The following is a 15,613-nucleotide window of genomic DNA, read 5'->3' on the forward strand; positions in this document are numbered from 1 at the left end:
TTTTTTTTTTTAAACTGGCAGTAGCTCTCTCAGCTCTAGTCCTCAAAGTTTGCTGACTATTTCATGATCAAAACATATGGAAAATTTTCTAAGAATACCAGTGCTGAGGTCCAATCCTAGACCAATTAAATAAGAATCTTTTCAGGATGGATATTGTGCATTTCCCTTTCAGAACCATCCAGGTAATTCTGAAATGTGCCCAGGTTGAGATAGCTGATTGTCTTCAGTTTATCATGCATGAGAGCCACAAGGAAACTTGTTAACGGTAATATTTGGCTTCAGCGGCCAGCCCTATTTCACAGGGTCAGTTCTATTATCCAAAGGACAAGCATCATGTCATTTCTCCCTTGAGTCTGAAAGTTGCATCTTCCCTGTCTCTGTATTCTTCTACTTGGGCCAGAACTTTTCATCCCATGCATTAAATGAAGCATTTAATTTGTCTTATCTCTCTGCAAGTGATGTAATATAAAGAGGTCGTGGGCTTAGTGAATGCGCTCAGCTTTTCCTTGATGCTCCTTTACCTTACTCTTTTCATTCTAGCAAAGTGGTCTATTCTGTGGTCATTGATTTTGGAAGTCTTTGCTCCAAATGCCACATGTCATTAAAATCCTGCCTGGCTCATGCCATGCTTCCTTCTGCAATGGCAGATTGGAGTCTGTTGCCTTCAGGAAGTGCAACCCACTCACCGCTTTGCAAAGGTTTTCATCTTTGTGTATTTTTTACATTAGGCCTTAAACTCCTTGGTGCTACTTGGGACATTCCCTTGGCTTTGAGATTGGAGCATTTGTTTAGTGCCTGAAGTACTTGGAATCCTGCTACTGTGGGCTCCCTTGCTAACTGATTTTCTGCTTTCAGCTTTTGCTCGGCCCACCATTAATGCTAATACCATAGAGGAGAGGAGGAAGAGTGAGGGACACCTGGCCAGAGACCATGGAGGGGCACAAGGGTTTGCAGGTACGGGGTGATGGGATGTGTCCTCAGGCTCAGATAATCCAACATCTAGAGAGCTGATTGCCACAGTAATGAAGAGAATCTGAAAAGAATTAAGTAGTATCATATACATTTTAAAAATAGCAGTGCAATTTCTCTTGGAATTGCCACACTGAGGCTTTTCCCAAATGGATATGCAATTCTGCTTGACCAATTTTACGGAGATGTGAAAATATCTAGCAGCAAAGACACTGAAGCATAATCACTTTTGCAGAAGTTACTGGGATGAGGAGCACAGCCGGGTGAGGAGAGGAGAGAGAGAGAGGGGAGGGTAGCAGAGAACTGTCGGCAGCTGGTGCGGTTTCTGAACCAATATGCCAGCCTGGATGACTGTGTGAATAATTAAGTGCAATTTTCTCCTTGGATGGGTATACGATTTTAAATGTTACCAGCTCAGATTTTGCCTGAGCTGTTGTCAGACTACTTTCTTGAGAATATCTTCTATGGGTGTGCTTTCAGACCCAAGTGACAGCCTCAGGGAATTCCAGGTTGAACTTCTTTCACGGAATTCCAGACACAAAAGGTCATGGACTGATCTTAGAGGGTCATAATTGATCTCATCACTGATCTCATGTTGGGCAATTTCTAAAAAAGGCAAACTCATTGCCTGCCCAGTAAGGAGAAGAAGGGACAAAGGATGTTGGGCACTGTTCCATTAGAGCATTGTTAAGTTTGGTAATATAATTTGAGGCTGGTCCAGCTGAGAACAAGGGTGGATATAGAAAAGACCTATGAGACTTGGGTGTGGACCCTCGATTCCTGCCCATGTGTCCTAGCCATCTACTTCTCTTTAATCATTTTCTGCAGCATTAAAATAATGATGATAGTAATAATCCTCATCACTTGGCCAGCATGACCACCACCATCATCACTACTATCATGACTGTTGGTGTTTAGATGTCCCCCCAAAACCTCATGCAGATGAGGCGGGACTTTCTTTTTCAGAGACAGTTGAATCTGAAATGCGTGGTGCTGGGGTTAAGGGCGTGTGATTACTAAACCACTACACAAGAGTGATTAGGACTAATTCCCGTAGTCCGAATAAGACAAAAGAGACAGAGAGATACTGTGAAGCCCTCTTGTTGCCTTTCCTACCACATGGGCGTCTTGTTGTTTCTCCTCTGTGATGCCTGTCTGCCATCTACCCTGCTTTGGAGCTGGCCAAGTATGGACTGAAACCTCTACAAACTGTAAGCCAAATAAACCTTTTCCCCACCAATTTTTAGTGTTGGGTATTTTGTCTCAGCACCAAGGGAAAAGTAACTAAGACAATGGCCATCATCAGCACCACCTTCATTATCATCACAAACAGGATCATCATCACTAAAGTCACCACTAATATCACTGTCACCACCGTCACCACCACCACCACCACCACCATCATCATCATCACAGGTACTGATTATCTACTCTCTGTAAGACTTTGTTGTGCAGGCTTAAGACCCTAAATTATTTAGAAATCATCTTGGACTGATGTGAAAGTAGGCATAGCAGTGCAACCTGGCTGGGGAAACATGAGATTGTCCATCAAAATCTGTGGCAAGCAACAAGCGGAAAGGATGCAGAAAATCTTAAATACAAAGATGAAAGACTTAGAAGGTGCAGGTAAATTACAGAGGAGAGTAGGTAAAGGAATAAAAAGATAAAACAAGAATTCCAAGTACATACATAAAATCCTTCTCAATGGTGTTAGCGGGGAAAATCCCGCTGATTTTCAGAACCATTCACATATTAGAGTTAGTATTCCTAGAAATACCAATTCTACTACTAGTTTGTTTTACTTGCTTATTCCACATCTTATACTTCAGAATGGATAAATGCCCCAAATTCATACAGACCTAAGAAGGTACCATTCCTGGCCCAAGGCTATAAAGTGAACCCTCTGTGGTGGAAGTAGCCAGAAGACATATTCGATTTGTGCTACAACTTGGATATGCTTTCAGTGGGCCTCATGGCTTCGATGTTCCTGCTGTGAGATACTGAGAAGGTGGAAACTTAATCCAGCTATGGTATTAGAGAGGGGCCTTTGGCAGGCGATTCAGATCAGATAAAGTCATCAGGCTGGAGTCTTTGGGGTTGACTGAATTTTGATACCTTTATGAAGAGGGAACAAGATCAGAACACACATGCACACTCCCTGTCTCACGTTGTTATGTCCTGTGCTGCTATGGGACTCTGCCAGCCTGAAGGCCACCACCCTTTGTAGGTCTTCAAGCTTCCAGGTCTATGAGCTAAATAAACATCCATTCTTGATGAAGCTATCTAGCCTCAGATAGTTCATTATAATAGAAAATGGACTGATATAATTTCTTATAATATCTGAATGCACAGCTTCTCTTTAATATTTAGAAGATCTGACGACACCAAGCTGAGAGCCTTGCAAAGCGGAGGTGTGCTGATAAATGTTTAACAACTGGATCTCTAGGAAAACAAAAATGCCCTTGATATGTAGCTTTAATGGTGGAAATGCTCCCACCCTACCCAAATCGAGCTGTGCCCATGTGGCACCGAAAAGATGCACACAGGCAGCTCTTTCTGGCTAAGCTAGATCAGGGTTTTAGTCCAAAGGAGCATTTGTTCTTCTTCCACAATTAAGTCGTACCAACAGGTAAAACCATAACTCTATCTGAATGGGGAAACTATCTCCTCACTGGAAATCAGGGAAGATCTCCACACCACCTCTATTACACATTACATACCAACAGCTCTGCTCAGTAACAGTTCATTCTCAGAAATCCTGCCTTGAACTGCAGAAGTCATAGAAGTTTGTCCCCTCCTTGTCTGAAATGTATGTCTCTAGGTTATTTTCTCCTCTCACATCTACCTCCTACCTACACCACTGTGTCCAGATTGGCACTTGCATGATGTAGGTCAGGTGCTGGGTTCAAATCCTAACTTTGCCACTTTACATTGGTACCCTTGGACAAGTTACTTTTTTCTCTGATTTTATTTTCTCTATATTGATAGGGGGTATAAAAGAGTAGGGGTGTTGTGGAAATACAAGAGATAATAAATGAAAAATGCCTGGTGCAGAAGAGGCTAACAAAGGCTTATTCATCTTTTGCCTTCCTTTCTTCTATTGCTGCCACTGCCTATGCAGTCTTTACCCAAATTCAAATCCTTTCCATCCTTTCAAAGACTGACTCTAAGATAATGAATTTGAAAGTCTAATGAACTTGGAAGTCTTGTTTTATACTGCGAGTCAGAATTCAAATCCTTTGTAAAACACTGAAAGTGCTCAGGTCCATCTCAAGAACACAAGTTTTTCAAAGTTAGGAGTCACGTCCTATTCTGTGGGGCACCCTCACCTTGGTCATCAGGACCGTGCTTACCTTACTGTAGCCGTGCAATACATGCTTTCACAGGACCTTGGAGGTCAGTGGTATAGGCTCACATAAAACCCAACCTAAAAAAGGATTTCATTCAACAATACCGATGCTGTGCACTTTTCATTTATCATCTCTCATATTTCCACAGCAGCCCTGTTATTATGCCCACTATCTATAGAGAGAAACAAGAGATCACTGGAGAAAGTGGCTGAGAGAGGTGGAGCAACTTGCTCAAAGACTTAGGTAGGAAATGGGAGAGCTCAAAGCTAAGCCCTGGTTCATATCCAGAGTGTGTGACTTCTCTAAGAAGCTGGTTCTGCAGTCTGGTCTTGATTCTCTCTGCACCTGTATGAAGCCAGCAGGACAGATCTTTATCCGCTTATTACAGAGAAGAAAAACAGCCTCATAGTCCTTCAGTGGGGAGCTGCAGAGTACTTATACCAGCGAACAGCCTCCCTTGGAACTGATTTTGGAGTGTGGAGGAAGGGTAATGGAATGGTGAGGCAGAAGGGCAAAGTGTTCTGAGGAGAGCTTGGAAGCAAGAGGCCATGAACTTTCACAGTGCTCAACATGGACGCCATGAGGCTCCCACCGACTCCTGCCCCACATACCTGCACTGCCACTACAGACAAGACCTCCACGGAGATTCGATTAAATTCATCAAAGCAGCCCCAGGCGCCGGTCTGAGCAAGGCCTTTGTAGATGTTGCCACAAGACTGCAATGGAATGTACAAGGATCAAATTACCAACAGCAAGGGGCTTATCAATACATGTCTGAAGTCATTTTCCATCCTCTCTATTATAGATACATCTGGTCTCCTAAAGACCCCTGGTCAGAAACTTGTATTAAAATTTCAAGAACAATTTTTTTTTTTTTTTTGCAGTACTGGGGATTGAACTCAGGACCTCAGGACCATGTGAGGGAGGCACCGAGCCACTGAGCTCAATCCCCAGCCCAAGAACAATTAAATTTTTGATGGTGATGGGTGCCAACACAAGTCACAGAATCAAACACAACCTTTTCAATACACTTGAGTGAAAATTCCTTTAAAATGTCATTAGGGCTGCATCACTGTTGATTGTGTAGCTTTCAAAATCCCAGGAAATGAATAAAAGATGATTTTCCTTCACTGTACAGACAAAAAGCCTTCCACTCAGCCCTTGGTATGCACTGACGGAAAGGTTTATGTCTGTATCTTTAAATCCATCCTCAACTGCCCAGGTTTCCCGGAGTGACGAGGAGCTGGAGACTGTGATGGGAGGTGATAGTATCTACAGAAAATAAATTACAGGTAAATCCTTTCAGATGAGAGCAAAAAATGAATTTCGAAAGGAAGAGGGTATTTCTGTCCTAAAAATAAAAATCTATTTTGGAATTTAACATGGACTAGTAAACTATGAAACAATATCAAGGGACAGGTTTTTGGGAGATGCTTTCAAGGTCACTGGCACGGTGACACTACTAAATTGCCATGAAAATGTGAACAGTGAAAATCCCATTCATTTACATGGTAGACATTTTTTTCCCCTCAGCTCTGTGCAAAGATCATACGTTAAATACCGGGGGGGTCACCTCCTTTAAGAACCTTTAGCTACATTACAGAGATAAAAGTTGCTACATGAGCACTGGTTCTAATGGATACTGGAAACCACAAATGTACAGTTTAGAGAGGAGTGGGTCAAGTGCTCTGGAGTGGTCAATTTTGCCAAAAAGGTAAATAGCAGACGGTAGAACAATGGCACTTGCAAAACTTATTTCGCAGAGCACTACTATCTGTCCATGCAGCCATCCACACACGTTCTTCCCTCGCATCCCTCCCCACCTCTCTCCCTCTGTATCTATACATCTGTCTAATCAGCTATAAAACAGTTACATAGGCTAAGCGGAAATCCAGGAATCAAAATCCACACTCAAAAGTGGCTTTGAAAGCTCTTGCAGTTGTGGATCTCTTTTATACAATGGAATCCAAGTATCCAAATTAAAAAACTAAAACCTCCATTGACCATGTGAAATAGGAAGAAAAGGGCTAGAGGTGCAGGGAAAGTGGGAAGGGTAGGGGAAAGCTAATAAGGGAAAAGAAAAAAAATGAGAAAATGAAAAAATGGAAATGAAATGTTTGTAAATGGGGAGGGGAGGAGGGGGTGAAGGGAGGGCAGGGACAAGGGGAAAAAATGAGCACAAAGACCTGTCATGTAAAGGTACAAGATCCCAGTGATGAATGTAAGTGTACTGTATACCTAAAATGTACCAATAAACTAAGTGAGGAAAAAAAAACCACCACCACCACCAACAACAACAAAAGTCGAGAAAAGGACTTCTACCTGGAGATATCCACTGCCCAATCAGGCACAGGACTAAAAAGTGGATAAAACTGGAGAAGAGATGTAGGAGTCATTGGTCTTTATGTTAAAATTGACTTTATTAAGCAGAATATATAGGGATATTAGGGAGGGTATTGGGTGGTAGATGTGATCAAAGAATGCTATGTTCACATTCGAAAATTCCCAGGGAAACCCAATATTCGGTAAAATTAATATACGCTAATGAACACTTTTAAAGAAAGGATCAGCAAATGAGATCAAGAAGCCAGGAGATCGGAGAGTTAGGAGGAGAAGGGTGGAAGTATGATGACGTTTCAGAAGCCAAGGGAGCCCGGAATCTCAAGATATATGGGGAGACTGGAGTCTCAAAGGAGCCTGCCTTTTGGAGTGGCTTTGAAATAATTCCGAACACTATCAGGTTCAAAACTATTTGATGTCTCTGCAATGGCCTCTCCCAATTGAGGTCAAGGGGGAAGGCATTGCAGCTATAACACAGGGAACATCTCAGCACTAAAACAGCAACAGTTTCCGGAGAGAGTAGCTAGTTTTATGGGTTTTCAAAATAGCACTAACAGAGTACACAGTAACCCCTTCCCTTCTTGCCATCACACTGTTCTGGGTCAACCCCAGCTCTCCCTGAACCTCCTGCCCTCATTCAGCTAAGTGCAATGATGTCCCTTACAGAACTTACAAGGTAGAGGGGTGCGAGGGTTCCCAACTACTGTCCACACTCTCCACTCACTACCTTCTCATGTTCCCTAGGTTAGCATTTACCTTTTCTTTTTAAAAAGCCTTCTCTTTTCTTTTTTTCCATTTCTATTACCCTGTCATCTGACTCCTCAACCCTTGTGTTCCGAATGACTGCAATGTTCCCACTGAAAACTTTTCTTCCTTCTAGTCTTCCCGTCCTGATCCACCCGATCATGCAGGGCATCTTCCTTCAATGCCATTCTTAAGGCTTTAACTCTTGTCCTGAAGTGTGCGGGTTGTTTTGCAGCCTCTCACTTCGAGGTCAGATCCTTAGAGGCTTCCAGTCCCTCCCCTCCTTATTCAGTCTCATCTCCTATTTTCTATTCTCTGACCTTCCCTAAAATAGCCAGGCGTTTTTCCATGTCTTTCTAGCTTTTGCTCCTGGAAAGCCATGAACAGAACGCATTGGTTTGAATGTCATGAATGACACATCGAAAGGATCCCTGGAGAAGCAAAGGCAAGCTCTTCCTGACCTTTATTCCTTTCCTTGCCTGGCCCAGCCAGGCTCTATGAGGAGAGTTCGGGGACGAGGTCCTGGCGGCCCAGAGAACTTTAAACTATGTTAAAATACCGCATCCCAAAACTCAAATAGTCTTCGGTGTTACGTGCTCTGCGACATCTTTCCTGACCAGCACCCCCCTTTGACTCCCCACTATTCTGGAAGTCTGGGCTGGAATTCTGAGTTTGTAGAATAAACATTAGTACCTGAGATATTCTGTCTGGGTGCTGATTAGCTTCCTTAATTATTTCCTTAATTATTACAATTTATCTTTCCAGATAGACTGAGTTATCCTCTATCTACTTATCTGTGTACTATCCATCTACTTATTGATCAATTATCTATCAATAATCTATTTAACATCTACCTATCAATCATCTATTTATCTACTAGTCATCCCTTCTGTGCCTATAATCCATTTATCAGCCATCTACCTATCCATGTGTCTCTATTTAGGGCCCCTTCTTCCCCTCGATTTCTTTCTGTGTCCTGCCTGAAGATTACAGAGGGCCTTAACTGCTCTGTGGCTCAGCCTGGTACAGATTTTTCCCAGCAGGCTTGAGCCCAAGAAGGGACCTTGATCATTCCCAGGCATTGGTAAAGGAGTTTAGTTGGTCAAAACTGAAAGAAACTGGTCCCTGAAATAGGCCCAAATTCCTCAACCTCTCATATAAACTCCATACCCTGTCCCTTGCTGAAAGCATGCCTGGATAGAGCATCCCTTTTTGCTGTCTATCCACAGTACAAGCTGCAGCACTCTGTAAGTTCCTCTAATAAATGCTTTGGACTAATCACCTCTCTCTCTCTCTCTCTCTCTCTCTCTCTCTCTCTATCTATCTATCTCTCTCTCCTTCTTTGCATGGAGATAAAACTCACAGCTTTGTGCCTTTGTATCACTAAGTAAGCACTGTACCATTCAGCTACACTCCAGTCCCTAGCTCTTTCTTTGGAATCTCAACCACTGTCCCCTCTTAGGATGGTTCGGGACACTCCCTTGTGGGAACTCCCCAGCCTCAGTTTTTGAGGCAACTCCAGCTATGAATTTAAATTTATCAGAATGAAACATTAACTATTTTTGGTATCCTTCTACAGTGCCCAATGCATGCTGGGCAACACCCGATGGCTTAGTTTGATTTCTGGAGTGTTTCAGGATGAAAAATAATTCCAGAACAGTTGGACAACCAAAGGGAAAGAGGATTTGCAAGTAGTTTCATTAGATTGCCTGGTTACAAGGGTTATCTGGTGTCTGGGAAGGGACCACCTTTGTTCTGGATTATGTCACTACTACTATAAACACTGATGTTGCTCTACCCTGTGCCTGACCCAGACTCAATGAACAATGCTCCACTCACTGTTGAAAAGAACCAAGGATAGACTAGTTGTTCCACCCTGTCCTCTCAGAGGAGCTGGTAGGCATAATGTCCAATGATTAACTTTGAAAAATTTTGTAAAACAGCCCTAGTGATCCCTAGCTATGGGGCCAGCTTATCTCTTCCTGTTTAGTATGTTAAGGATGACTTTGAAGAAATACACTGGTTTTCTTCAATCAGTTCTTCATCTAAATGAGTGTGTCTTTCAGAATGTTCCCCTCGGGAGACTAGTCTTTTTCTATCAATGCACCAATGTTCAACTACAGAAGAATCTATAAGCTTAAAATAATCCTTAAGGCTGAGTTTACTTCTTTAAAAAGAAAAAGATCTAGCCTGACTTAAAAAGAAACATTATCTTAATGTGTTCATCACTAAAAGCAGCTGTGCTAAAATTTAGGGAATGGATGTGGACCTTGGGGAAGATAGTTATTTTGGGTCCAAAGCCTCCTCTTGTTTGCTTACTAGGAGAAAAATACAGTGCCACAGGACTCAACAACTCTTCGGACAGGACAGTTATTTACTAGAGAAATTATTCCAGTTATAGAACACAAGCCTCATTTAAAGAATTCTATAACTTTTGAACTGCAAGTTGTTTCTACACAAGTGTATTTTACAATCAATATGTCACAACATTCATATATATATCTACATCTATATATATATTTACTTTACTTAATGCAATTGTTTTTCTACTCTTAATTCACATGTCATGCTGTTTACAAAAGTGTGATGGAAAACAGTTTACAAAAAAAACTTATACAACATAAAAAATAAAGATAATGAGAAAGTGAGGCAGCCTATTATTACACATTTTAAAAAGTAATCAATATTCAGTTGTGAGCAGAATGTGTCTAGATTAGAAGTGATCTCGTGGGCCTTTTGTTTCTCGCTTTTCTCTGTGACACAACCTCGACTACGTTAGTTCTTTAAAAAACACCAAATGCCTGAGCAAAGCACATTAGCTTTGCCTTTGTCTCCTGTGGGAATCTCCTGCAATGAGTAAGGGTTAATCTCTTCTCTTTCTAGAAGTCATGCTTCCCTTTGTACAATATCCTAGGGAAGGCACGCTTTACAGAGGACCTCAAGTGTAGCTTTATACAAAGGCACAAGTATCTTTAATACAGCTACCAATGAGCCTCACTCTACTTCTAGATCAAATGGTAAACTTAGGGCTTCGAGTCTGTGTTCACCTTCTTCATTTAACAGATAAGTCCCAAGGTTCATCAGTGGAGTCAGACTCCGTGGGCTGGTACCTCCTTGTCATGTAAGAGGTTTATAAGAACGTGAACAAGTTCAGGGCTCAAAGATCCTCAGCTCTACCAAGGAGTGACTAGAAGCCTCTTTGTTTAGGCTCTGAGACCTGGAAGAGCTGGGCCAGCACAATGTGGATAGCCTTATGCTGTGCTTGAGCCATCATCAAGTTCCTACTCTTGTGCCAACCTGAGTGGATGTGTACCTTGTAGTCCATCTGCTCCGAGCAGTTAAACACGTAGACCATGATGCCTAATGCTCGGCCCAGGTCCTTGGTTGTCTCTGTCTTGCCTGTGCCTGCTGGTCCTGCTGGAGCCCCACTCATGGTCAGGTGCAGAGACTGGGTGAGAGTGATGTAGCACCTGCCAAACATAGGAGGGCAAATGTCATCCTCAGTGCTGCAGGTGACCTTGTTGGGTCCCAGGGAGAGAGAAATTCAAGGCCCTCTCTCTCCCCTACCCTTTAAAGTCTACCTGGTTGATGTTCCTTTTTCAGTCTTTGCCTGGTTATTTGCTAGTAATTCCTAGAGACTCACAGATCAGGGCTCTGTTTTCCTTACTATTCCAGCTCCAGAACTGAGCAGAGCTCCAAGCACATCTAAGCCCTCAGTAGATATCACACAAATGAATCCATGAATGGAATGGATCAATACTTTAATCTACACAATATTTCGGTGTCTGTTTTTACTAATGACAATGAAATAAACAGCTTTAAAGTTATGTCCGGTGCTTTCTTAAAGAATTCATAGTTCCATTTAGTCTCAGTTCAAAATGTGCCTTTAGGTAATAAGTACATGAAAAAAGTGTTCATGATCACTGGTCACTAGGGAAATACAAATTAAACCTACCACAGGTTACCATTATACAGCAGTAGGATAATTATAGTATAAAAGTTGAAAAGAGCAAATATTGCTGAGGATGTGGAAGAATTGGCAACTTCATACATTGCTGGTGAGAATGTCAAATGGTACAGCCACTTTGAAAGACAGCTGAGCGGTTTCTTAAAAAGAAAAGCTTAGCATACGATTCAGAAATTCCCCTTCAAGGAATATACCCAAGAAAAATACATTCACTTATGTGTAGCATTTGTTCATGACAGCAACATTAATAACAATACAAACAGAACCAACCTAAACGTCTGTCACTAGTGAACGAGTAAAGAGAGTGTAGCATTTCAGTGGGATAAAAATTATCTTCAATAATATAAAGGAGTAAAGTAATGGTCCCAGCATAAAATAGATGAAGCTCAAAAACATTATACTAAGTGCAAAACACTAGACACTTTATTATTCCATTTATATGAAATGTCTAGAAAAAACAAATAGGCAGCAGATCAGTGGCTGCCTGGGGATGGGGAGAGAAGCAATGATTTATTGCAAATAGAGTGAAGGAAATGTTCCAAAACTGGATGGAGGTGATGGCTGCACTCTATATTCACTAAAAATCATTGAATAGCATGTTTGTCGTGGGTGAACTTTAAGGCATGTAAATGCTGCCTCAATGAAGTTGTTAAAAATTGCATGATTGGTCTAACTTTTAACGCCTAGCAAAGCAATACACAGACTCTGCACTTACAGGCCTTCGTAGTCTGATTGGTTTCCAGAATTAGTTCTCCCTGTTTCTGAATCTCATGTCTCAGGCTGACCAGTGCCCAAGTTAATGCCTTTTATAAGCCAGATGGTAACTAGGTCTCTACTGACTTCCCTGAGCCTAGAGCCAAAATGCTTTTGAAAGGACTTGAACTATTTGTCTTCCCTAATTCAGCGCACAATTACCCGATCTGTTTCAGCCTTAGAAAGTGAAGCTCAGGAAGGCAAGTTGCCTACCTAAGCAGACAGGAGAGTTGTATAGAATTATTATTTCGTTGCAAGCTGTTTTTGTATCATGGAATACATTGACTCCGCTGATCTGGGAGATCTGAGCTGTGTTTAACTTTAACCCTTCATTATCCAGGCTCATGCATCCGCCTCACTCACCTTGTAGACCACATGACACTATCAGCGGGCTGTGATGTGAGGTCAGGTGACCTAAGGTTAAGGTGAAAAGCTGGGTCTCATCTCTTCTTTCTTGGCAACTGTTACCATTTGGTTACTCTATTCCTTTCCAATATTCCCAGCTAGATCTTTTCAGTCTCATGTGCAGCCTCCTGGGCTGTAAGTTTCTAGCTCCAGTCAGCCTCATGATTTTTACGTCTCCCAGCCTCAGGTTTCCTCTAGAACTGTTCAAGGCCATCACAGCTCTGAATTTACCACAGGTACAGCGTCCCCCGCTACCCCCAGATGACTCACTTTCCAGCTTCCCTCTTACCCCACTCATGCTAGAGCTGCCTTATCTACGGCCAGACAGAAATCCTAAGCCTCCTCTCAGGAGCTAAAAGGGCTCTCAAGAAATTTAAAAGCCTAGAAGGGCAAGATTTCACAAAATAGATTTCTCATAGAAAAGTTTGAGAATACTTGAAAAGAAATCTTTGGAATTGAGTGTCAATTTCATTTAGAGCAACTACTGAGTTTCTGATTATGCCCAGAGGCACTTGGGGGTAAATTTCAAAATATTATTTTTTTTCCCCATAGTAATAGAATTCGAGAGCTAGAAGAGAGTTTCAGAGTCAACTGATCCCACATCCTTGATTTACAGATGGTAGATTGAGGTTCAGGGAGAAAAACTGGGTTTTCTAATGAGTCTGAAAACTGAGGCAGGATAAGGAGGGCTTTGGCTTAGGCTGTGAGAAAAGCAGAAAGATGTAGAATTTTCCTCTGCTACAAAAGGTTGCCAAGATGCTTGAGCTGCAGCACATCCTAGTATCCTGACACATCCCTGATCCAGGACCCTTGGTGGCCTTGTTAAAATGTCATCTCTTAAAAGATCCAGCCAGCTTCTCCAGTCTGCTCCTGCTTCCTAGAGGTTGGTTGGTAGGTGATACTCTGGTGGTTTAAGGAGGCAAGGACTCTGGGATCAAGGAAAATGAGTTTGAATCTTGCCTCCTCTGTTAATTGGTGTCACCAAAACATTTTGTGTCCTAAAAAAAAAAAAAAAAAGACCTTGGGGTCTTACTGTGGTTTAAATGTAGTTTGTTGCTCAAAATTTCATGTATTGGAAGCTTGGTCCCCAGTGTGTTGGTAGTGGAACCAGTGGGTCCTAGTGGAAAACAGATCCCTGGGCACATGCTCTGGAAGGGGTTAATATTGGTCTCATAGAATTTTTGTATGAGCAGGTTTATACCAAAAGAGAAAGACCAGTCGTTCCTTGATCTCCTGCTTACTGTCTCACCTTATGATCCCTTCTGCATACTTCCCTTCTGCCTTTATGATGCCATCTGCCATGAAGTCTTCAAAGTTTGAACAGATGAGGCTGCCAATCATGAGTTTGCCCATCAGATTATGAGCTAAATAAATCTCTTTCCTTGGGTATTTACCAGCCTCAACTATATTGTTACAACAATGGAAAATGAATTAGTACAAATGATCACATAGTATTTTCTTGGTACAAAGGAGTTTAAGTAAATTTGTGGTTTCAAAAACAATGGCAATTGTAAAACTGGCAAGGAGTCATTCAATGAGGGATCTTGACTTATTCATCAAAAAATGAGTCAATTTAGTTTGGCTCCAGTGGAAACACAGAACTTCAGTGCTGGTAGAGGCCTCAAAAGAGAGCCTTTCCCTTATCCATGCCAGGCTCCCCTCCCATTAAATCCTTTAGGTAGAATCATGTAGCCCTCTTCTTCTGGAAAGGCACCCCTTCTACAGGGGGTCATTTCCAATTGTTTGAAAGGTCTTCTCAACATTGAGTTTAAAGAACCATAGTGTTGTTCTCTGTATGAGATGAGACAAGAGATTTGAAAATAACTTAAAAGGTGAAAAGCTAATCCACCTAAGGCATTATATTTTGAGGTAATAAATATACCAAATGTAGGGCCAGGGATTGAGCTCAGTGGTTCTGCCGCCTGCCTTGCAAGCACAAAGACCTGAGTTCGATCCCTGGTACCAAAACAAAACAAAACAAAACAACAACAACAAAAAACAACCAAATGTAGCTTTTGTCTCTCTCTTTTTGTTTTGGTACCAGGGATTCAACTCAGGTCCTTGCACTTGCAAGGCAGGCCAATGAACTTCTGAGCTAAATCCCCGGCCCCAACTTTTGTCTCTTTTTTATACAGTAACTTGGGTATAATGAAATAATCAAAGATGCTGTATTTTAATTTCCAGCTATGATTAGCCCAGAACTGTTGCAAAAATTTATACTGGATAATCTCAGAGTAGATGAAATGATAGTCGGTTTGTATTATTTGTTTACTGCTGTGTAACAAAATACCACACATTTAGTGTCTTAAAAAACACCTATTTGTTATGTTGCGTAGGTCAGAAGTCCAGGTGGGTTCACTGCTTAGTGTCTCAAAGGGCCAAAATCAAGGTGCCAGCTGGGTTGGCCTCTTATCTGGAGATGCTGAGAAAGAATTTGTTTGCAAATTCATTCAGGTTCTTGGTAGACTGTTTTTCCTATCAGTTACCTAGGCCGAGGTCCCTGTTGGTTGCCGTGACCTAGGGGATATCTCAGCAGGGGATATCTCAGCTCCTAGAGGCCATGACACTTTCCTTGCCATGGGGCCCTATGCCTTCAAAGCAAGCAATGGCAAGTCAAATTCCTCTCATGCTTCAGATCTCTCTGACTTCCCCTTTTGCTTTGAGCTAGGAGGAAGCTGTACTTTAAAGAGCTAATATCATAATAAGTCCACTAGAATAATTTCTCTTTTGCTATATGTTATTGTTTAAATCTTAAATGTCTCTGAAGAGCCCAGGTGCCTAAGACTTGGTCTCCAATCTATGTGCTTGTGGGAAGTGGTAGAACCTTTAAGGGATGGGAACGAGCGGGAGAAAGGTCACTGAGACTGTACGTTTTTACAATCGCTATTGGGACACTAGTCAATTTCTTTTTGCTTCCGGGCTGCCATTAAAGTGAACATGTTGTTTTCACCATCTACTCTCGCCATGATGTTCTGTGCTGCCACAGGCCCAAAGCAACAGTCAAGTGAACAGACGTTAAAACCTCTGAAACCATGAAACAAAATAAACTTTTCCTTCGTTAATTTTCTTGGGTATTTTATCACAG

At 41.9% G+C, this 15,613-nt stretch overlaps 1 protein-coding gene across 2 annotated transcripts in view; it reads right to left on the reverse strand.

The window, feature by feature from the left end:
* Positions 1-15,613, reverse strand: part of Dnah9 (dynein axonemal heavy chain 9) — a 331,965-nt gene that overhangs the window by 200,420 nt on the left and 115,932 nt on the right. For both annotated transcript variants that reach the window (XM_010615004.2, XM_033762784.1), the window contains 2 exons: positions 10,717-10,873; positions 4,931-5,035 (listed from right to left, as the gene is read on the reverse strand). In XM_010615004.2, the coding sequence (XP_010613306.1) occupies positions 4,931-5,035; positions 10,717-10,873 (262 nt within the window). The remainder of the gene's footprint in view (positions 1-4,930; positions 5,036-10,716; positions 10,874-15,613) is intronic.

The sequence above is a fragment of the Fukomys damarensis genome, unplaced genomic scaffold (assembly GCF_012274545.1).
Source record: "Fukomys damarensis isolate Sample0158 unplaced genomic scaffold, DMR_v1.0_HiC HiC_scaffold_13, whole genome shotgun sequence".
Taxonomy (NCBI): Eukaryota; Metazoa; Chordata; class Mammalia; order Rodentia; family Bathyergidae; genus Fukomys; species Fukomys damarensis.